At 45.3% G+C, this 23,589-nt stretch overlaps 1 protein-coding gene and 1 long non-coding RNA gene across 2 annotated transcripts in view; both read left to right on the forward strand.

Annotated features, from left to right (window-relative positions):
• Window positions 1–11,622, forward strand: part of LOC140721769 (NACHT, LRR and PYD domains-containing protein 3-like) — a 36,447-nt gene extending 24,825 nt beyond the window's left edge. The window contains exons 8-10 of the mRNA XM_073036565.1: window positions 4,445–6,182; window positions 7,251–7,337; window positions 11,448–11,622. Coding sequence (XP_072892666.1) covers window positions 4,445–6,182; window positions 7,251–7,337; window positions 11,448–11,622 — 2,000 coding nt within the window. The remainder of the gene's footprint in view (window positions 1–4,444; window positions 6,183–7,250; window positions 7,338–11,447) is intronic.
• An 808-nt stretch (window positions 11,623–12,430) lies between these two features.
• LOC140721749 (uncharacterized) lies at window positions 12,431–13,526 on the forward strand. The gene is made up of 2 exons (XR_012097449.1): window positions 12,431–12,593; window positions 12,757–13,526. It is a non-coding gene; the product is annotated as an uncharacterized lncRNA (long non-coding RNA).
• Window positions 13,527–23,589: the final 10,063 nt, after the last annotated feature.

Here is a 23,589-nt window from a genome sequence, read left to right on the forward strand (position 1 = left end):
ACGGAGTTTGTCTGCCATTTCGTTTTCACCTGTTACTACAACTATAATAACATTTTCAGCAGTCCGATATCGACTCTCTCTCTTTTTTCCTTTACTCTTTATATATCTGGGAAAGAGAAAAAAATAAACTTTGGTATCACTTTCTTATATTATTGACCATATCCTTGCATTTCCTGTACATCCATGTATATCTAGGAGCATCTGTAATATAGTTGCCTCCGACATGACCCAGACAGTAAATTCCAGCACCCACAGCTCTGTGAAACAAACTACCCACATGCTGTAAATTTACCTCATCTCACCTTAACCAAATGCCCTCTGGTATTAGACAACAGTCTAATAAAAAAATAATAAACAAAATACAGGCTGTTGACTGAAACTCTTATCTCTCAAACTTGTACACCTCAGTCAGATCTCTATTATAACTCCAGAGTGAACAAACCAAGTTTATCAAACCTCTACTTGTAGCACATGCCACCGAACCCAGGCAACACCCTGATGAACCTGTTCTGTACCCTCTCCAATCCTTCCAAGAGCTGGACAATCAGAAGTGAATACAATACTCCAGATGCTCCCTAAAACCATAAGACTTAGGAGCCATTCGGCTCAGTGAATTTCCTCCACAATTCCTCTGAACCCCATTATGCTGCCTTATGTAAATGTTGACGCTCTTCTGAATCAGGAACATATCGACCTGCATTTTAAATATATCCAATGACGTGTCTTCCTCAGCCGTCTATGACAATAATTTCACAGATTCACCGCCCGCCAGACAAGAAATTTCTCCCAGTGTGGGTCTTCGCCAGCCAGGACAATTCATAAAGTTCCCAAGCATGTTAATTTTCTGTATGAGCCTCCCATGTGGGACCTTGTCAAAGACTCTACCAATATACAAGTAGACAACATCCATGTGTAACTTCATCCATCACCTTTGTCACCTCCTGGAGGAACTCAATCAAGTTGTCAGGACGCAAACCCCATTAAAAACCTCACTGCTGAACCCCAAACCACCTCAAGCATTCTCTTTTTCATACTCCCATGGGGCAGAAGATATAAAAGGCTGAGTATGTACCACCAGCCAAAAGGACAGCTTTCATTTTGAATTTATAAGATAGTCACCTTCTATGTTATCATTAGCTCTTAATAATAGCATCGTACATCTCGTAACTAATAACAACTCACTTAGATAAACACAATATACTCTGAGGAGAGCAGAAAGAATACCGTTCGGGTATAAAACAGATTACTGCATGTAATTCTATTTCAAACAATGTAGAAAGCAGAAATCTTTCAGTGTTATATTGTCTATCAAAAAATATTTGATTCTCTCCCTCACATGTTTAAGAGAAGTTCCAAATATATATGTAAAATTCATCCAATACTTGTGAAATATCTACAACAACTGATGAAGCATTGGCGTAAATAATCGTCCTATTAACGACCACAAAGGAACAACCACCATTATCAAAAGAAATTGAGGGATTTTCCAGAGCAACTCACTAAGCCCACGAAGATGGTTTAGTCTAGCTTTATACCCGCTCATAATTTATTGAAACGGACAAAAATCAGGTATCAAATCAGAAAAAAATCTTATACCTTGTCACAGCTGCACATTGACGAATTGAAATTATTTGCTCTTGCATCAGTAAAACTAAAACAAATAATCCAACTAATAGGACTAATTTCCAAAGATATAAGCACGAACTTGAGACTAGAAAAGTACAGAGCATGAAACATAAAGAAAGGTGCAATAGAGCCAGTAGAATATCAAACAGAGCATCAGGATACAATGCAACAGAATATGAAACATATATTTAGGATATCAATTAGCAAAGAAGATAGATAATCGTGTAATAAAGGAAAACCTTCCAACAAAATTTACTTCATGGCTGACGAAAATCTGAAATTACATCAAGAATCCTGCAGTAGTTTAGCTGAATCTCATGACTTGCACAAGCACAATCAAGTGGTGGACGACATTCACAAAAGTCTTGCTTAAACTACAACTGATGAAAAACACAGTGATTACTATAAGTACAAACCTGCTCCACTTTTAGAGTTTTTGAGGCCTCTGTTTGTCTTGTGAGATCATGGATTTGCCTTGGAAGGAATGGGAGTACCGGCAGTTGCCCATGCTGAAAGGTCTCCCCTCTCCACGCCACCGGTGTCGTCGCAGAGCAATGTGTGGTTAAGTGCTTTGCTCAAGGATACTACAGTGCCTCAGCTGAGGCTCGAACTGGTGACGATCAGATCACTAGACCAACGATTTAAACAGTTGGCCACACGCCACCTGGTTAAGAATTAGAGTCCTTCATATCATACTGTGACCGATCATTGTTTCAGATAGGATAATCCATGGTAACCATTCGGATATAATTTTACAGGAAAAACAAGCAAAAACAACTTTTTAAATATATATAGCCATTCCAAACACACATACAGAAATGTATTAGTAAAACCACCAGAAAGATGCTGAATTAAAAGGGAAAAATGAAAGATCTATGGAACGCAAACAGGTTATTCATTATCCCAATCGTAATATCGATAACTGGTATCATCCCAAGGGCTTTACACAATAGCGTTAACCAATTAGGCCCACACAGCAATACTTGTGTAAAACTTCGAAAACCCACAATACCATACACCACGAGAATAGTCTGAAATTTCTTATCAATTCAGACTTGGCCATGCCGTACCTCAAATTTTACCAGTTTATGCTAAGAAAATTAATAATAATAATAATAATAATAATAACTTATTTATAAAGCACCTTTCATCCAGACGATGCCTTCAAACCACATCACAACGGGATAAAGTGCAAACTAGAAAATAAAAGACAAAATGTTGTCAGTTTTAATATACACTTCAGACTTCTGCACAGTACTGTAGTTTTAGGTGTTAAATTCTACAGTTTGTGAGCATAGTTCCAAAAACAAAGCCCTGACCTCCTTTGGCCTTGTACCTTATTGTCTGCCTGCACTGCATTTTCTCGGCAACTGAAACACTGTTTCCCTGAACTATTCTGTTCTGTTTGTCCTTGCATGACCTCATTGCGCCAATGTGATGTAATGATCTATTTGGTTCGCATGCAGAAAAGCTTTCTATATTACTGTGGTGTATGTGACAATAATAAAACAATTTATCGATTTACTGTTGTCAATAGTACATAGCTCCTTGCTTGCTTAAGATTGGGGTGGTAGTGGGGATGAGCTGCCACGACCTATTAAATACTCCCAGTGGCGTGCGACTCAAATAGCCTCTGACAACAAAGTCCAGCTCCTGGCCTTCACGTGTGGGTTAGCCACTAAGCCCGGTGGAAGTGTTTGTTCTGACAGGAGAAAGGATAAAGGCGGGTAACTGGTACCTTACAATCAGTCGCTTTGGGCAGATAGGGCTCGTCAGCTGTGATTTTCAGCTCACCCAGGAGCAGGAAAACTCTGATCTCAAAACTCCACTGCCCTGCAAATGCGCCTCTCATGGGGAAGAGTTTGGGAGTAAATCCAGTGGGAAAATTCTTGACCTGAGGCCCCTAAAGCAGTGTTAAATGGTATTCAACGCAGACTGGCATGTCCTGCGACACCTCTGGTGCCAAGCTGTGTCAGTCTCTGCCGTTCCTTTGTGTTCATCAGATGCATGGAGAGAGGGAGCTTGCTACATCGGCAAAAGCTTCCTCTCCATATCGTAGTGTCCCGGCTTGAAGGGTCAGGGCATCCACGGTCGACTCTGACAGACGGAGGCCTCATTAGACAGAGCCCCACACCCCCACAGCAAGACTGATGAGTAGCAGTTGCCAAGACTTCACCACCCTCTCCCACAAACACGATGTACATCATTGAGACAGACGCTTGTGGTTTCTTCCATTAACAGAGATTCCATCTTTCCACCAATCCTCCATCACTGCAACTGAAAACTACCGATTTTCTTTCTTGTCATTCCGATGGGTTCCGGATCCGCAAATTCACTCTGATTCTCCACTAGATGCTGCCTGACTTGAGTATTTCTCGCATATCCTGCTCCTGTTTTGATGAAGAGCAGTGGACACCTGTGACTCCCCAGTGTGCAGCTTTGCCAAAATGCAGTGTCCTGCTCGCCATATGTCCACACCAGATCAACATTAACATCATCTGTTAATGATGCAAACAATGATTTAAATATAGTGACATGTTGTTGGAATGGGAGTGCAGTCAGGATTGCAATAGGATATCAGAGGAATGTTCACCTTCACAAGTCATTAGTGTCAGAATATGAGGATTGGACATTTTCTGGGACTTTCCTCACTGTCAATTCCGGTGTCTGTGAAGAGAACTTTACTTTCTCCTAATATCCATGGAAGTATGAAATTAATTCGTGTAATCTCAAGCACTGAATTTTGAAATGAAGTTATAATATTCTTTGTCAGTTGAGCTATTTAACAATTTTACTATGTTCTCTGTCCCCATCGAAGATGTTCAACAGAAACACAAGGAGACTCTGCGGGCACAAACTGAAACACTGAGAGTGAACACGATCCTGATGAGGGAGAAGGTGAAGTTTTTCCAGCTGGCTGATCGATACGCTGAGCTCACGGTCATTTCTACTGTTCGAGATCGGAGACTGGTGGAACATGAGCTGCTGGCAAGAGGCAGAGACCATGAGGAGTGGAGAGAGAAACATCTCCGCAGAGAGCTGGAGAAAATCCGGACTGATCAGTTGTTCCAGAGCAGCTTTACCCGGAGTAAATCCAAATCTGGGAGTTCAGCAGCAATGGCTGGAGTTCCAGGGATCGGGAAAACAACAATGGTACAAAAGATTGTTTATGACTGGGCCACGGAAAGAATATACCAACAATTCCAGTTTGTCTTCAGTTTCAAATTCCGTGATTTAAACTCCATTAACTGCAGAATAAACCTGAGGGAACTGATTCTGGATCAGTATCCTTCCATTGGGAATTTCCTGAGAGAGATCTGGAAGAACCCAGAGGGATTGCTGTTTATATTCGATGGTTTGGATGAATTCAAGCAGAGAATCGATTTTGCTGACAGTCGGCGAGATACAGAACCCAAGCACCAGTGCCCAGATCCCGAATGGTGGTGTGAAGTGTCTGACATTGTGTACAGTTTAATCCAGGGCAAGCTGCTCCCAGGGTGTTCAGTGCTGGTGACCACCCGCCCCACTGCGTTACATTTATTGGAAAAGGCTGAGATCAGTGTCTGGGCTGAAATCCTGGGATTTGTTGATGAGGAACGAAAGGAATATTTCATCAGACATTTTGAAGATCAGACGGTGGCGGAAGCTGTTTTCAACTATGTGAAGGAGAACGAGATCCTGTACACGATGAGCTACCACCCCTCCTATTGCTGGATCCTCGCTCTGGCACTGGGCCCATTCTTCACACAAAGAGTCAGGGACCCAGAGCAAGTTCCCAAGACCATCACCCAACTGTACTCCTACTATATTTACAACATCCTGAAAAACCACGGCCGTGAGATTGAGAACCCCCGTGATGTGTTACTCAGGGTTGGTCAGATGGCGTTCAGAGGAGTGTCCGAGAGGAAGATTGTCTTTACAGATGGAGATTTGAGCAAGAACAATCTGCAGCCTTCCCAGTTCCTGTCCGGGTTCCTGATGGAGCTTTTGGAGAGAGAGGATTCTGCCCGGAGCATGGTGTACACATTCCCACACCTCACCATCCAAGAGTTTGTAGCTGCAGTCGCACAATTCCTGAATCCACATCCCGGGGATATCCAGAAATTCCTCACTGAAGCCCACAACACGACAGATGGGCGATTTGAGATATTTCTCCGTTTTGTTGCGGGTCTCTCCTCCCCAATGACAGCTCGGTGCCTGGAGGAGTTTCTGGGTCCATTTCCTCATCAAACAACCTGCCGGGTGATTGACTGGGTGAAGGAGGAGGTTAAACGCCAGAGTAGAAACACAAGGAGTGAAGCCAGTAAAAGGTGCCTCCTGAACACATTGCACTGCCTGTTTGAGTCTCAGAATCGTGGACTGGCTCAGGCCGCACTGGGATCTGTGGAAACACTTTCATTCGGTGGATTGAAACTGACTCCGATTGACTGCCCGGTCCTGTCTCATGTCATCGGACTCTGTGATACAATAAAACACCTCGACCTGTGGAACTGCCACATTCAGTGTGAAGGAATCCAGCGGCTGGGACCCGGGCTGCACAAGTGCCAGGAGTTGAGGTACCTTGATTTATCTCTCACTCTGAACTGTGAAACTGTTTCATCGTGTTGTTTCAATGTAAAGGGATTTGGGTAAAATTGTAGTAAATCAGATTGTGAAGAATTGTGACAAATGCCCAGGAGCTCAGTCAGTAATTCCCCAAGGACGGGAGGGTTCTGTGGTTCCATGTGAAGGGATGTTGGAGACTTCATCAGATGAGTGAACAACGGCCATTGGTTTAATGGTGGTAAATCACAGGAATGGCCGTGTTTCTCACTGCCTGTGACACGTCCATTGACAATGTTCCTTCTCACTATTACTGACACCCAGACCGACAGTGACTGGGTCAGAGCTTCACACCCCGTTCCCGGTGAGTGACAAGAAACCATAAGCAGACTGTCCTAGTTAGAAGGAAAGAAATACCCCTGTGAGATTGTCATCCCCCGCCCTTCCCCGTGTGTGACTCTCACCATCAGTCCACCTGTGTGACTGTGCTCACTACCAGAAACCCAGACCCCATGGGCGCATCTCCTCTCCTGATTATGGGCCTCAGTTCAGACACACCTCTCCTTTGCAATCTACAATGGATCATTTCATTTTATTGGATTATCTTTTCCCATCGATATGCTGCTGTGAGAACTCTCATTCCCATTCCCCTTCGTCCTGTGGACCTCTCTTCCCCAGCCCCTTCCTCCTGCAGTTTATGTCTTCCTATCCCTTTTCCTCTGGTGGGGTCTCTTCCACCGTCTCCCATCGACATTTCCCCATTCACAAATCTTCCTCACTGTGGGACCTTCTCCCATTTTTCATCCCTGCTCCGCCCGACCCTCTCACGTCAGGAACACTTTTCTAACCATCGGGGAATGAGACAGAAGATGTGGAGTTTACAGGGTCACACCGACAGACTAAATTACTGACATTCGGTTAATCCCCTAGAACTGGTCAGTGAGGGACTTTGACAGTGATGGGAACTCCGATCAGTGATTTACTGAAGGTTTTAATGTTTCCTGAAATATCCGGCTGAGAGAAATTACCTCAGACCCACGGTTTGAATCACTTTGTTCATCAATTTCTCTGTCTGTGTTTAGCCTTGGGCAGAATGAACTGAGAGACCCGGGAGTGAAACTGGTGTCTGCGGCGCTAAGGAACCCGGAGTGTAAAATACAGAAACTGGGGTAAGTACCCGACTGTGGGAGATTGTGTTTACAGTCACTGGGTGTCTGACACTGAACATTAATGTGATCAGAAGAAGCATAGAAATATAGAAAACATACAGCACAATACAGGAAACACAAAGTACACTGCAGATGCTGTGGTAAAATCAACACGTACAAACAGGCTGGATGAACTCAGCAGGTTGGGCAGCATCCGTGGAAATGAGCAGTCAACGTTTCGGGCCGAGACCCTTCGTCAGGACTGAAGAAGGAGAGGGCAGGGGCTTTATAAAGTAGGTTGGGGGATTGTGGAAAACCAATCAGAGAAAAGATCAAGGGGTAGGGGAGGGGAAGCAGGGTAGGGATAGGCAGGAGAGGTGAAGAGGGAATGTAAAGGGAAAGCACTATGGGTAGTAGAAGAATGCAGCATCATGAGCGAGGTGATAGTCAGCTAGAAGAGGAGGCAGAGTGAAGGTGGGATGGTGGAAGGGAGAGGGATGGAATTACCGGAACTTAGAGAATTCAATGTTCATACCAAGGGGCTGGAGACTACCCAGACGGTATATGGGATGTTGCTCCTCCAAATTGAGTTTGGCCTCATCATGGCAGTGGAGGAGGCCATGTATGGACATATCCGAATGGGAATGTGAAACAGAGTTGAAGTGGGTGGCAACCGGGAGACCCTGTCTGTTATGGCAGACATCTCGACGTAGGTGCTCGACGAAGCGGTCCCCCAATCTGTGTCGGGTCTCGCCGATGTAGAGGAGGCCGCACCGGGAGCACCGGATGGAATATATTAGCCAACAGACTCACAAGTGAGGTGTTGCCTCATCTGGGAGGACTGTTTGGGGCCCTGGCTGGTGGTAAGAGAGGATGTGTAGGGACAGGTGTAGCAATTACGCTTGCAGGGATAAGTGCGCGGTGGGAGTTCTGTGGGGAGGGACGTGTGGACCAGGCATTCGCAGACGGAACGATCCCTGCGAAAAGCAGAAAGGGGTAGAGAGGGATAGATGTCCTTACTGGTGGGGTCCTGTTGAAGGTGGCGGAAGTTGCGGAGGATAATATACTGGATCCGGAGGCTGGTGGGGTGGTAGGTGAGGACAAGGGGAACGCAGTCCCTGTTGTGGTGACGGGAGGATGGGGTGAGGGCCGAAGTGTGGGAAATGGAGGAGATGCGGGTGAGGGCATCATTGATGACGGCAGAAGGGAAACCACGATCCTTAAAGAAAGAGGACATTTGGGATGTCCTGGAATGGAAAGCCTCATCCTGGGAACAGTTGCGGCGGAGACTGAGGAACTGGAAATAAGGAATAGCATATTTTACATTTGGCAGGGTGTGAAGACGTATAATCATGGTAGTTATGGGACTCAGTGGGTTTATAGAAGATGTCAGTGGACAGTCTATCTCAAGATATGGAGAATACAGGAATATAGTATAATACAATATGGAGAATTCAGCACAATACATGCCCTTCGGCCCACAAAGCTGTACCGAACATGTCCCTACGTTAGAACAACCTAAGCTTTACCCCTAGCCCTCTATTTTTCTGAGCTCCATGTAGCCATCCAGGAGTCTCTTAAACACCCTATGGTTTCCGCCTCCACCGCCGCCGCCAACAGCCCATTCCACACACTCAGTACCCCTGACATCTCCTCTCTACCTACTTCCAAGCACCTTAAAATTGTGCCCTCTTGTGCTAGCCATTTCAGCCCTGGGGAAAAGACTTTTACAAACCACATGATCAATGTTTCTCATTATCGTGTACACCTCTATCTGGTCACCTCTCGTCCTCCATCACTCCAAGAGAAAAGGCCCAGTTCACTCACCCTATTCTCATTAGGCTTGCTCCCCAATCCAGGCAACATCCTTGTAAATCTCCTCTGCACCCTTTCTATGGATTCCACATTCTTCCCATAGTGAAGCAACCAGAACTGAGCACAGTACTCCAAGTGGGGTTCGACCAAAGTCATATATAGCTGCAACATTACCTCTTGGCTCTTAAACTCAATCCCACGACTCATGAAAGCCAATGCACCATACTGCTGCTTAACTACAGAGTCAACCTGCGTAGCAGTTTTGAGTGTCCTATGGTCTCGGACCCCAAGATCCCTCTGATCCTTCACACTGCCAAGGGTCTTATCATTAATACTATATTCTGCCATCATATTTGACCTACCCAAATGAACCACCTCACACTTATCTAGGTTGAACTCCATCTGCTATTTCTCATCCCATTTTTGCATCCTGTCAATTTCCCTCTGTAACCACTGACAGCCCTCCACACTATCCACAACACTCCCAATCTTTGTGTCAACAACAAATTTACTAACCCATCCCTCCACTTCCTCATCCAGGTTATTTATAAAAGTCACAAAGAGTAGGGTCCCAGAACAGATCCGGAGGCACTACACTGGTCATCGGCCTCCATGCAGAATATGACCCGTCTACAGCCATTCTCTTCCTTCTGTGGGCAAGCCAGTTCTGGATCCACAAAGCAATGTTCCCTTGGATCCCATGCATCCTTACTTTCTCAATAAGCCTTGTATGGGGTACCTTATCAAATGCCTTGGCTGAAATCCATATACACTACATCAACTGCTCTACCTTCATCAATGTGCTTAGTCACATCCTCAAAAAATTCAATCAGGCTCATAAGGCACGACCTGCCTTTGACAAAGCCATTTAGACTATTCCTTATCGTACATTGCCTCTCCAGATGTTCATAAAACCTACCTCTCATGATCTTCTCCATCAACTTACCAACCACTTAAGTAAGCCTCACTAGCCTATAATTTCTGGGCTATCCCTACTCCCTTTCTTGAACAAGGGAACAACACGAACAGCCCTCCAATCCTCCGCAACCTCTCCTGTCCTCATTAATGATGCAAAGATCATTGCCAGAGGCTCAACAATCTCCTCCTTTCCCACCCACAGTAGCCTGGGGCACAACCCATCATGTTCCGGTGACTTATCCAACTTAATGTTTTCCAAAAGCTCCAGCACAAACTCTTTGTTAACATCTACATTCACAAGCTTTCCAGTCTGCTGAAAATCATCCCGACAATCACCAAGAACCTTTTCCGTTGTGAATACTGAAGCAAATGATTCATTAAATACCTCCGCTATTTCCTCCAGTTCCATACGCACTTTTCCATTATCACACTTGATTGGTCCTATTCTCTCACATCTTATCCTCTGGCTCTCCACATACTTGCAGAATGCTTTGGGGTTTTCCTTAATCCTGTCGATCATGGCCTTCTCATGGCCCCTTCCAGCTCTCCTGATTTCATTCATAAGCTCCTTTCTGCTAGCTTTATAATTTTACTGATACATAGCATTACCTAGTTTTTTTGAACCTTTCATAAGCTCTGCTTTTTTTTCTTGACTAGATTTACAACGGCCTTTCCCTACCCTTCTGAGCCACAGGGACAGAGTCTGTGCCTGAAGCACGGACACTGTTGCTTCCCCCCCCCCCCCCCCGAAAGGCCGTCTCCTCCCCCCAGCGTTACTCAAACAGGAGTACGTATTGAAACAGGAGAACTTATCGTCAAGGGGTACAGCCACAGGGGTACTCTCTAGTATCTGCTTCTTTCTCTTCCCTCTCCTGACTGTGACCCACTTCTTCCGTCTCCCGTGGCCCCGGTGTGACCACCTTCCTGTAACTCCTGTCTATCACCTCCTCGCTCTCCCTGACCAGACGAAGGTCATCGAGCTGCATCTCCAGTTCCCTAACTCGGTCCCTAAGGAGCTGCAGCTCGACACACCGGGTGCAGATGTTGCCGTCCAGGAGGCTGGGAGTCTCCAGGATCTCCCACATCTGACACCGAGCACAGAAAACCAGCCTCACACACATACTCTCTGTCTGTATTGTAAACAAATAACCTAACTCACCTCGACCCTTTACTGCCGAAGCCCCGTTGAGACAAAGTCTTCCTAATCTGTCTCCCGCTCCTCTGACACTCGCTCTGTAAATCTGTCTTCCTTTTAAACTCTTCGCTGTTCTCACTGGCCGACTTGCGCAGTCGTGCTGAAGAAGAAAAAATCAGTAATTGTGTTACTCATAAACACTGGGGATTTGTAACGTCTCCTGTCTCTCTGTGTCCTTCACCCTCACTCTCTCTCATCTCCAGGTTGAGGAATGTCGGTCTCACAGATTCTGGTGCCGAGGATGTCGCCTCGGCTCTCAGTACAAACCCATCACTGACGGAGCTGGACCTGAGTGGTAATAAACTGGGAGATTCAGGAGTGAAACTGGTGTCTGCGGCTCTGAGGAACCCGGAGTGTAAAATACAGAAACTGTGGTAAGCATCAGACTGTGGGAGATTGTGTTCACAGTTACTGGGTGTCTGACACTGAACATTAATGTGATCAGTAATTGTGTTACTGATAAACACTGGGAATTTGTACTGTCTCCAGTCTCTCTGTGTCCTTCACCCTCACTCTCTCTCATCTCCAGGCTGAACAATGTTGGTCTCACAGATTCTGGTGCCGAGGATTTCGCCTCCACTCTCAGCACAAACCCATCACTGACGGAGCTGGACCTGAGTGCTAATAAACTGGGAGATTCAGGAGTGAAACTGGTGTCTGCGGCTCTGAAGATCCCGGAGTGTAAAATACAGAAACTGTGGTGAGTATCAGACTGTGGAAGATTGAGTTCACAGTCACTGGGTGTCTGACACTGAACATTAATGTGATCAGTACTTCTTTTACTGATAGACACTGGGGATTTGTACCGTCCCCTGTCTCTCTGTGTCCTTCACCCTCACTCTCTCTCATCTCCAGGCTGTTCAATGTCGGTCTGACAGATTCTGGTGCCGAGGATCTCGCCTCCACTCTCAGTACAAAACGTTCACTGATGGAGCTGAACATAAGCGATAATAAACTGGGAGATTCAGGAGTGAAACTGCTGTCTGCGGCTCTGAGGAACCCGGAGTGTAAAATACAGAAACTGTGGTAAGTACCAGATTGTGGGATAATGTGTTTACAGTCACTGGGTGTCTGACACTGAACATTAATGTGATCAGTAATTGTGTTATTGATGAACACTGGGGAATTGTACCGTCTCCTGTCTCTCTGTGTCCTTCACCCTCACTCTCTCTCATCTCCAGGCTGATCCGTGTCGGTCTCACAGATTCTGGTGCCGAAGATCTCGTCTCCGCTCTCAGTACAAACCCATCACTGACAGAGCTGGACCTGGGATTGAACTCGCTGACAGACCGATCTGTCCCCGCTCTCCGCCGCCTCATACTGACCCTCCCGAGTCTGGAGCGGATCAGGTGAGTGTTGTGTTAATGTTCAATGTGATAAAATATCAGCGGATCCGCGGGTTTTCTGGTGATATTTGTCTGAGAGTGTTGTTGAAACATTAACCCCAGTTCCCTGTTACTGACACTGTTGTGTAATCTATTTATTTCATCTTTATTCTCCCATCTGTTTCAGGCTGTGGGTGAATCAGTTCAGTGCGACCGGGAGGAAGGAACTGGGACCTCTGCGGGGAGTCAGACCCGGACTGACAGTGACCGTGGATCGTGCGAACACCTGAATGTGTGAACATCCCCGCACGCGGGTTGGGGACATTTTGGCCGATTCCTCGCCCTCCCCTTTAACTCCCGCCCTTACCTTTAATGACCGTGCGCCAGGTTGAATTCCCAACGGTTTTAACGGAACCGGCTCAAGTCTCGACCTCGGTGACATCGGTCGCGTTCCGGCAGTGACGTATTTCCGCCTATTGTGCGGCGGCGCAGCTTTCCGCCAGATGTGCGTGCACGAGACCCCGCCACGTGACACCCCGGGGAATTACCCAGACAGGAAGAGACCCGGGGACCGGGGCTCAGTCTGGGGCACCGGTGTCCCGGGGTGGGATTTTCCCGGGAGAGAATCCTTTTGCTCCCTTTGCTGAGGACGGTGCATTCGGCAGCCTGGCCGATACAATGATGTTAAATTGACAAATCCCTCGGCAGTGACCCTGGATCTACAGCGATCCTGGACACGGCCCTGAAGTGTGATTTTATAATCATCGGTTCCCCGATGCAGAGTGACGGTGAGAAACGGGACTGATTATTGAAACTGTCACTCCTTGTCGCTGGTCAGTTAATTGTGTGTGACTGTGAGTGAGTCGGGAGCAGCTTATTTATTCCCGCACGTCAGCAGCTCACACGTTGTTTAATTTACGTTTGTCATGATGAAATCAATAAACCGCTGTAACTTCCTGTCCTGGTACCGGACGCGAGTTTTATTTGAGGTTTCTGCTGCCCCCCCGCACCCTGTGCACTGCAACAGTGGGTCGGAGCTCCTCACACTGACACAGTAGCGTCTCAGCTCCAGGCTGAGGGAGGTCGGACTGGCAGAGTCTGGGTGCCCAGGATCTCATCTCCACCCAACCCACATCGTGGCTAACTGACCCCCGCCTGTCCCCCGAGTTAAAATCGACGTGAATCCACTGAGGTCCTGAGTACGGGAGGGATGTGGGGTGGACACAGAATGATTCTCCTTCCACACTGTCCCAGCACACACACTCCCTCAGCGACAGACACAGAGTGACGCTCCCTCCGCACCATCCCATCACACAGTCCTGGGGTCAGACACAGAGTGATTCTCCCTCCACACCGTCCCATCACACCCCCCGGGATCAGACAAAGTGAATCTCCCTCCACACCGTCCCATCACACACTCCCCGGATCTGAAACAGAGCGAATCTCCCTTCACACTGTCGGATCCCATCGTCACAGGGTCAGACACAGAGAATTCCTCCACACTATCCCATGATGCGCTTCCACGGTCAGGCATTGAGAATATCTCACTCCGGCTTCTGCCTTGCAAAAATTCCTGTGGCAGACAGAGAGCGAGCCTCCTTCCATAACATCACATCACACAGTCAAAGGGTCAGACATTGAGAGAAACTCACTCCGGTCTGACCCACTGCAAAATTTGTGTCAGACATAGACTGTAGCTCCCTCAACACCATCCCATCACAGAGTCCCCAGATTATACACGCATAGAATCTACTTCCACACCACCTGACCTCCAGTCCCCGGATCAGACACAATGTTAAGCTCCCTCCGTAACATCCCATCACACACTTCGTGGATTAGACACAGAGTGAAGCTCCCTCCACACTGTCCCATCACAAACTCCCGGGGTCAGACACAGAGTGAAGCTCCCTCCACACCGTCACATCACACACTCATTGGGTCAGACCGTCTCATGGAGCTCCCTCCACAGAGTCTCATCAGACAATCACAGGATCAGATATTGCGAGAATCTCCTTCCACACCACACTACCTCACAGTCCCCGGATCAGGCACAGGATCAAGCTCATTCCACACTATCCGATTACACACACCCGGGGCCAGACACAGAGTGAATTTCCCTCCACACCGTCCCATCACACACACCCGGGGCCAGACACAGAGTGAATCTCCCTCCACACCGTCCCATCACACACACCCTGGGTCAGACACAGTGAATTTCCCTCCACACCGTCCCATCACACACTCCCTGGGTCAAACGCAGAGTGAATCTCCCTCCACACCGTCCCATCACACACTCCCTGGGTCAGACACAGTGAATTTCCCTCCACACCGTCCCATCACACACTCCCTGGGTCAGACACAGTGAATTTCCCTCCACACCGTCCCATCACACACTCCCTGGGTCAGACACAGTGAATTTCCCTCCACACCGTCCCATCACACACTCCCTGGGTCAGACACAGTGAATTTCCCTCCACACCGTCCCATCACACACTCCCTGGGTCAGACACAGTGAATTTCCCTCCACACCGTCCCATCACACACTCCCTGGGTCAGACACAGAGTGAATCTCCCTCCACACCGTCCCATCACACACTCCCGGGGTCAGACACAGAGTGAATCTCCCTCCACACCGTCCCATCACACACTCCCGGGGTCAGACACAGAGTGAATCTCCCTCCACACTGTCCCATCACACACTTGCAATGCCAAACACACAGTGAAGCTCCGTCTGCACCATTCCATCACTCAATTAAGTCCATCCTGCAACTCCGTAGCAGCCAGCCAACTAGTTTAAATAGCGTTAGCTATGCTAATGAACGAATGACACCCGTTAAACTCACCTCAACAGTGATTTAACCCCCCATGGGCAATGGAAAAGTCACTGTTGCAAACAGTGCAGAGAGCGACACTGTCATTATTTATTCATTCTCTCTCTCTCTCTCTCTCTCTCTCTCTCTCTCTCTCTCTCTCTCTCTCTCTCTAAAAAATTGATTTCCGGCATATTGCCTATAACTTGCGGGCGTCAGGAAGCAGCTATCAATTTGCGGGAGCCTCCCGGAACTTCCGGGACTGGTGGGATGTCCGACGCTTCACTTGTAATGGCCGTTGGGAGACAGTGACAGCTTTGGTACAAGTGAGCATAAGAGAGGGAGGGACACGCTGATTTAAAATGGGCGAATCCTTGGTTAATGTGGCACTGGCCACTGTCACACACAGAATCTATGGCGAAGGAACATGCAGTGTCCATGGATACAATCTCGGGATCGAGTGTGTTATTGATTGTAATAACAGCATTTTAATTTGTGTTTTATATAGTCCTGGGCATTGTATATATGTTTAATTCTAATAATTTTGTCATTGAATAAACTAATGTATATATCTCAGATATTCACACATACACATATACATGTGGGTTTTGGGGAGGAGGGGTGAGGGGTTTGGGATGAAGAGGAGTGACGGGACGAGGAGTGGACTGATGAGACGGTGAGCGTGGCGAAGTCACTGACTCAATAGGGGACGGAAAGGGGAGGGGCGAAAGTTCCTGTCACAAACAGGTGGTCGACATGGAGAAGACAACGACGGGGTGAGGAGGAGTGAAATGACAGGAAGGGAGCGGGAGTGTTATGACAGGGAGGGAGGGGCGTGATGGGACGGGGAGGGAGGGGAAGTGATGGGGCGTGTAGGGAGGGGAAGTAGTGGGATGGGAAGGATGAGGATGTAATGGGACGGGAGGGAGTGTTCTGATTGGACAGGGTGGGGAGGAACAGGATGGGGAGTGTGGGGTGAGTGACTTTTTCAATAGTGGAGGATGAATGGGTGGTGATATTTCCTTCGCAAATAAGACGAGCTGCAATGTTCGGGTGCAAAGGGGGCGTGCTCGGACGTAAGGGGTAGCGGAGGGGGGGGGGTTCGGGGACGCGGCCAAGGCGGATGGGACGGAGAGTTGCGTGTCTCAACAGGCAGAGAGTGGAGCGACTCATTCAGCAACGGAGGGAAGGGATTGGATGGGGGAACGAAATTTCCCATCAGAAAATGTTCACCAAAATGTGGTGGATCGCAGGAGAAAGGGCTTGGGGCCAGAGAAGGAAAAGGGTGTCAGGGCTGACGGGGTGAGCAGGGGAGTGACTCACTGGGTAACAGAGAGAGAGACAGGACGATGAGGAGAGGCGAAGATTGGCATCGCAAAATTGCAGCCAACCAGCATAAGGTGCAGAGCATCGAGATGGCGGGGAGAGGAGAGCGAGGGGAAGGAGGGTAGGGGTTTGCGAGTGATGGGATGGGAAGGAAGCTGACAAGATGGTGAGTGTGAGGGAGTGACTCACTTCGTGGTGGAGGAAGTGGGAGGGAGGGTCTGACACTGTCACAATATGGCTGTCGACAGAAGGTTAAATGGAGAGTTGGGAGATCGGACACCGAGGGAAAGGAGAGGAGGGATGAGAAGTTGAGTTTGAATAAATAGGGAGGGAAGTGAGTGGAAGGTGAGGAAAAGGGATTCCCTTATTCTATGATGCTGGGAGAGCGGTTGTCAATGGTAACCATCACAAAATTGCCGCCAGCCAGGGTGAGATGGGCCATGATAGAGGGGAGAGCGAGGGGACAGAGAGCGGAGTGTTTCAGGAGTGACGGGAGCCGAGGGTGGGACAGGGCGACTCGTAACATGTGAGCTGGAACTGGAGGGTTCCCACCGGGAGGAATATGAAGAGCACCGTTACCCTCCTCCCCCCTCCGTCTCCAAAATCCCGCCTTGATTTTTCTTCAGACTGTCCCGTGGAGTAGGGGGACGTGTCGTCACTGGGGCCCGTCAAAGGGAGCAGTGGGCGTCAGCTTGCCGGAGGAGACGGAGGCGAGGTCTTGCGGTGCGGGCTGGTTGGCGTGGATCACCACCATATTCTGCAGGGTTGGGGAGAGGGAGGGGTCAGATTGAGGAGGGGAGGGGGAGAAAGAGGTGAGGAGGTGATTCCCATGCCCACACTCTCAGCCTCTCTCTCCCTCAGTCACTTCTCTCCCTCCGTGTCCCCTCTTCTCTCTCCATCTCTTCCCCCACCTTTCTCTCCATCTCCACCCTATCCTCCTCTCTCCACCCCTCTCCCCACCCGTTTATTCTTTTTCTGCCCTCATCTCTCTGAACTGTCTAGCCCATCAGCAATAACAGGAACGATTCTCTAATTCCCTATAAATTATGAAACTGTAAGTATTATCTCGGATAAATTCCGCTGTGGAAAAGACAGAGCCCTGCGAGTTTGCATTTTAACAATCGTTGTCAGACGAAAAGTACAGATGTTGGCAATAAATTATTCCTTTTTTAGGGTAGCAGGCAATCACATGTGCGGTACCGCACAGAATGGAACCCGTGTGTCATGATATAGTGTTACGTACCCGTGACACGTGACAGTGGTACCCTTGTCACGTGACTGGGGTTGAAGTTATACTGGACATGAGGTAATGGTCTTGTGATGGTGGAGTGATGTCATTTTCCCGCCAGTAGAGGTCATGGGACAGTTTTTTTTTTTTACAGGGTATAAAAGGAAGACACACCCTGTCAGGTGGGGCAGTTCGTGGCGGGATTTGCCAAGCTGACATCATGTCCCTGCGTGATTTAATGTGATGACGCAGTTTAGTTGAAAAATGAAGTTTTATATAATGCCTAAAGTTTAAAAGGTCAGCGCCAACAGTTTCTTTACTGTGGAGAGTGAAGATAAGAATTTGGAAGATAAAAATCGAGGAGAATCGATTTTCGACGGTGGAAAGTTCGACCTTATTTTATCCTCATTCGGAAGGATTTCGTTGACTGTTCTCGTGTTAATCTCCGCTGGGATAGCGGGAGATTGAGAATAGTGTGGAAGAAGAGGTTAGTGCCATTAAACCATTACGTTTTATAAAATTCTTCGTGGGAAAGTTCGACGCCGGGGATAGAACAACGACGTGGAAGAGAATTTAAATCGCCTTAAAAAGTCTCTCCTTTTAAATGGACTGTGAGCTTTTGAACTTTAGGCATACCGCTTTAAAGAACTGTTTTTTTTTTCAATACCGCTTTAAAGACTGTTTGGACTGCAACGCTATTAAGAACTGTTTACGCTGTCGCACAGCAGCTGTTTTCCGGTTACGTTTGAGTTTGTTTACTTTTGAGGGGGTTGGTTTTCAGTGTTTAATAAAAGTGTTATTTGTTATGAAAACCCTTGCCTAACTCATATGTATTTATTGTTGCCTGAATACGTAACATAATTATGGGGGCTGCGTCCAGAATTGTATCGTTTTAATTTAAAATACTTGTTGAATTTTGAATTGGTGTTTTGGTAACGGGGATTGCTCGATACTTTTGTTTGATTGGCTTGTGAGTGGTATTCGGCAACGATGAATATTGATGAGTTTCTGGATTCGCCAGCCGCGGATTTGTTAGCGAAGGCGAAAAAAACTGAAGTATCTGAGATTGCTAATAGATTGCGACTTAAAGGTATTTTGAAGACTGCATCAAAGGCTGTAATACAGAGAAAAAAATCGCATCACATTTTGTGGCTTCGGGTGATTTTGATGAATCGATTTTAGAATCGTTTCCAATAAGTAATCTGGAGATACAGTTGCAAATTGAACAAATGAGGTTGGAACAAAGTAAAGCAGAGTTGGAGCGTTATAAATTAGAATCTGACCAGAAAAAGAGAGAGTTTGAATATGCAATGGTGAATTTAAGGTCTGAGAATCAGTCTTCTGATTCTAGAAAACCGTTTGTTGCTAGCCAAGAAATTAAATTGGTCCCTCCATTTAGTGAAACAGAAGTGGAAAGATATTTTCAACATTTTGAAACTATTGCTCGGATGTCAGACTGCCCGAAAGATAAATGGTCAGTGTTGTTACAGAGTGTGATTAAAGGCAAGGCACAACAAGTTTACACAGCTTTAACTGCTGCGCAAGCACTTGATTATGATATTGTGAAAACAAATATTCTCAAATCATACGAATTAGTCCCAGAAGCGTATAGGGAAAGATTCAGAAGTTTGAAAAAGTCTGTGGAAAAGACTTATGTGGAATTTGCCTATGATAAAGCTATGTGTTTTGAGAGATGGGTTTCTTCTAAAAATGTAAATGAGGACTATGATACATTGAAAGAGCTGATTTTGATGGAGGAATTTAAAAGAAGCATTCCTGTTGAAGTAAGGACCTACTTAAATGAGAGGGATACTGATAAATTGCAGGACTGTGCGAGTTTAGCTGATGAGTATGTTTTAATCCATAAGAATAAATTTCCTCAGGGTAGAATTTTTAAGAGGAAAAATAATATGGAGACTCAAGGTAAATCAGAAATTAAATCAGAGGTTAATGAGAAAGGTAAGGAGGAATGAAAACCTGTGAAGGAAAGACAGTTTGGTCTTATTTGTAACTATTGTAAGAAGCCTGGCCATGTAATAGCTAACTGTTTCAAATTGAAAAAGAAAGAGAAGGAAGCAGTTCCAGATGCTTGTGTGCAACATACTGAAGCACCTGTAAAGTTACAGGGTTTGGTAAACACAAATGAGGATTTGTTAGAGTCTGACCAAGTTAGAAAGGGATATGATCATTTTATAACTGAAGGGTTTGTATCCTTGAAAGAAGGATCTACTCTGGTGCCAATAAAAATTCTTAGGGATACTGGAGCTTCTCAATCACTGATGTTAGATAGTGTGTTGAAGTTTAATGAAGAGAGTGATACTGGTGAGGTAAATTATATAAGAGGTGTTGGAAGTGATTTTATGCCTGTACATTTACATAAAGTAAATTTAAAGTCACGGTTAGTTACAGGATTTGTTAAAGTAGGATTACAGCATAGCTTACCTGTGAAGGGTATTTCTTTATTGTTAGGTAATGACTTGGCAGGTGGACAAGTTTTTCCTGAAGTGCATTTGACAATGGAGTCAGCGGAACCAGAGGTGAATTCTAACACAGATTCTTCCTGTGTTGTGACTAGAGCTATGGCTAAAAAAATTGATGCGCAGAATGAGGTTGTTACTCATGACTGTTCAACTCAGGATTTGAGTTTTGAGGATGTGTCAGAGACTTTCTTACCTTCGTTGTTTGAACAAGATTCTGGGAGTAAGTCTGACTATGAAGATTTATCTCTGTCTCGGAAGGAGATGATAGCAGAGCAGAATAGAGATCCTGAGATTTTAAAATTAAGGGAACAAGCTTTACTAGGTAGTGAAATTGAGAAGGTGTCAGTAGGATATTACTTGGAAAAAGGAGTGTTGATGAGGAAGTGGAGGTCGCCTACAATTCCTGCAAGTGAGGAATGGAATGTTGCTTACCAGGTGGTTGTTCCTAAAGTTTATCGGAATGAGATTTTGACTTTAGCTCATAGTGTGCCTTTAGGTGGACAGCAAGGGGTAAGGAAAACTGTGGACAAGATTTTAAAACATTTTTACTGGCCTGGTTTAAGAAAAGATGTGGCGATGTTTTGTAAGACGTACCATACTTGTCAAATTGTGGGTAAACCAAATCAGGTTACACCAGTAGCTCCATTACAACCTATTCCAGCATTCGGTGAACCGTTTTCTAAAGTTATTGTAGATTGTGTTGGTCCATTACCAAAGACAAAAACTGGTTATCAGTATTTGTTGACTATCATGTGTACTTCGTCTAGGTTTCCAGAGGCAGTACCACTTAGGAATATAAAAGCTAAAACTGTGACGAAGGCTCTTATAAAATTCTTTACTTATTTTGGATTGCCTAAGGAAATACAAACTGATCAAGGCAGTAATTTTATGTCTGGATTGTTTCAACAGATAGTTTATAAATTGGGAGCTAAGCAAATCAATTCGTCTGCATACCATCCAGAATCGCAAGGGGCCTTGGAGAGGTTTCATTCTACTCTCAAGAATATGATTAGGACATATTGTGTGGAAAATGAAAGTGACTGGGATGAGAGTATAAACTTACTTTTATTTGCAGTAAGGGAATCGGTACAGGAATCTTTAGGTTTTAGTCCATTTGAACTTGTGTTTGGGCATAGAGTGAGAGGATCTTTAGCTTTATTGAAGGAACAGTGGATTAGTAAGGAAGTGCATACTAATTTGTTGGACTATGTTTTGAAATTTAAGGACAGGTTACATAAAGCTTGTAGTTTAGCCAAGGAGAATTTAACGTTGGCTCAGGAGAAAATGAAAACTTGGTATGATAAGGAAGCTAGGATGAGGATGTTTAAGCCTGGAGATAAAGAGTTGGTTCTTTTCCCAGTGCAGACAAATCCTTTACAAGCTAGATTTCATGGTCCTTATGAAATTGTGTCTAGAATCAATGATGTGGATTATGTAATAAAAACTCCAGATCATAGAAGGTCAACACAACTTTGCCACATAAATATGATTAAACCATATTTTGAGAAACAATCTGATACTGTGACTGTTGTGGTTAGTGAGAATGAGTTTGATTTAACTGGGAACATGATAGATAATTCATCTGACTTTCATTCTAAATCTAACATTGTTTCTGTTAGGTTACCTAATTCGACCATTCTGGAAAATATGGATGAGAAATTAGCACATTTACAGCTAGAGCAGAAACAGCAGAAGAAGGAATTGATTTTTAAGTATAAGGATTTGTTTCCAGATGTTCCAAGAAGGACTACTATAGCTTCACATGATGTAGATGTTGGAGATGCCAAACCTATTAAACAACATCCATATAGGATGAACATGGAAAAATGTGAACTTGCTGAGAGGGAAATTGAATACATGTTAGAGAATGATATTATTAGACATTCTAACTCGAATTGGAGTTCGCCATGTGTTATGGTGCCAAAACCTGATGGTAGTATTAGGTTTTGTACGGACTATAGGAAGGTGAATGCTGTAACGAAAACAGATGCATATCCAATTCCTAGAGTAGATGATTGTGTAGATAAGGTTGGAAAAGCAAAGTTCCTTACAAAGTTTGATTTATTGAAAGGGTATTGGTGTGTTCCATTAACGGACAGAGGTAGAGAGATTTCTGCATTTGTAACTCCATCTGGGTTATATGAGCATAATGTTCTTCAATTTGGGATGAAGAATGCCCCAGGTACTTTCCAGAGGATGATTAATTCTGTGATTCAGGGATTGAAAGATACTGATGCTTATATTGATGATTTAGTGACAGGAAATGATACCTGGGAAGCACACATAGTTGCGGTGGAGAAATTGTTTGAAAAGCTTTCAAAAGCTAACTTGACTATTAATTTAGCCAAGAGTGAATTTGGACATACCACTGTGACTTACCTTGGTTATGTTGTAGATCAAGGTAAGGTAGCTCCTGTTCAGGCAAAAGTTCAGGCAATTTTAGAGATTCCCACTCCGATGGGGAAAAGAACTCTCAGAAGATTTTTGGGAATGGTAGGATATTATCGAAAATTTTGTAAGAATTTTGCTAATGTTGCCCTTCCATTAACTAACCTTCTGCAGAAGAATGTGAAGTTTGTGTGGACAGTGCCTTGTCAGGAAGCATTTGAAAAATTGAAAACAATGATATGTCAACAACCTGTGCTTAAGGCACCTAACTTTGAAAAACCTTTTTCATTAGCTGTAGATGCTAGTGATGAAGCTGCGGGAGCAGTGTTGATGCAAAGGAATGAGGATGATGAGGTTGATCATCCAGTAGCATACTTTTCTAAGAATTTTAATAAGCATCAAAGAAACTATTCAACAATAGAGAAATAATTGTTATCTCTTGTTTTAGCTTTGGAATATTTTGAGGTATATGTTGGTACAACTCAAAAACCACTTATTGTTTACACTGATCATAATCCGTTAGTTTTTCTGAGTAAGATGAAAAACAAAAACAGAAGATTGTTAAATTGGAGTTTGATGTTACAAGAGTACAATATTGTGATAACTCATATTAAAGGTAAAGATAATGTGCTGCTGATTGTCTATATCGATGTTGAATGTACAATGTAATTTTTTTTGGAGTGGTTTTTTTATTGTAACACTCCTACTGTATTGTATATTGTGTATGTTATATGATTTATACATTTGGTTTTTCTTGTAAGTTATTGTTAAAAATTTTTGTTCTTGAC

The sequence above is a fragment of the Hemitrygon akajei genome, unplaced genomic scaffold (genome assembly GCF_048418815.1).
Source record: "Hemitrygon akajei unplaced genomic scaffold, sHemAka1.3 Scf000061, whole genome shotgun sequence".
Taxonomy (NCBI): Eukaryota; Metazoa; Chordata; class Chondrichthyes; order Myliobatiformes; family Dasyatidae; genus Hemitrygon; species Hemitrygon akajei.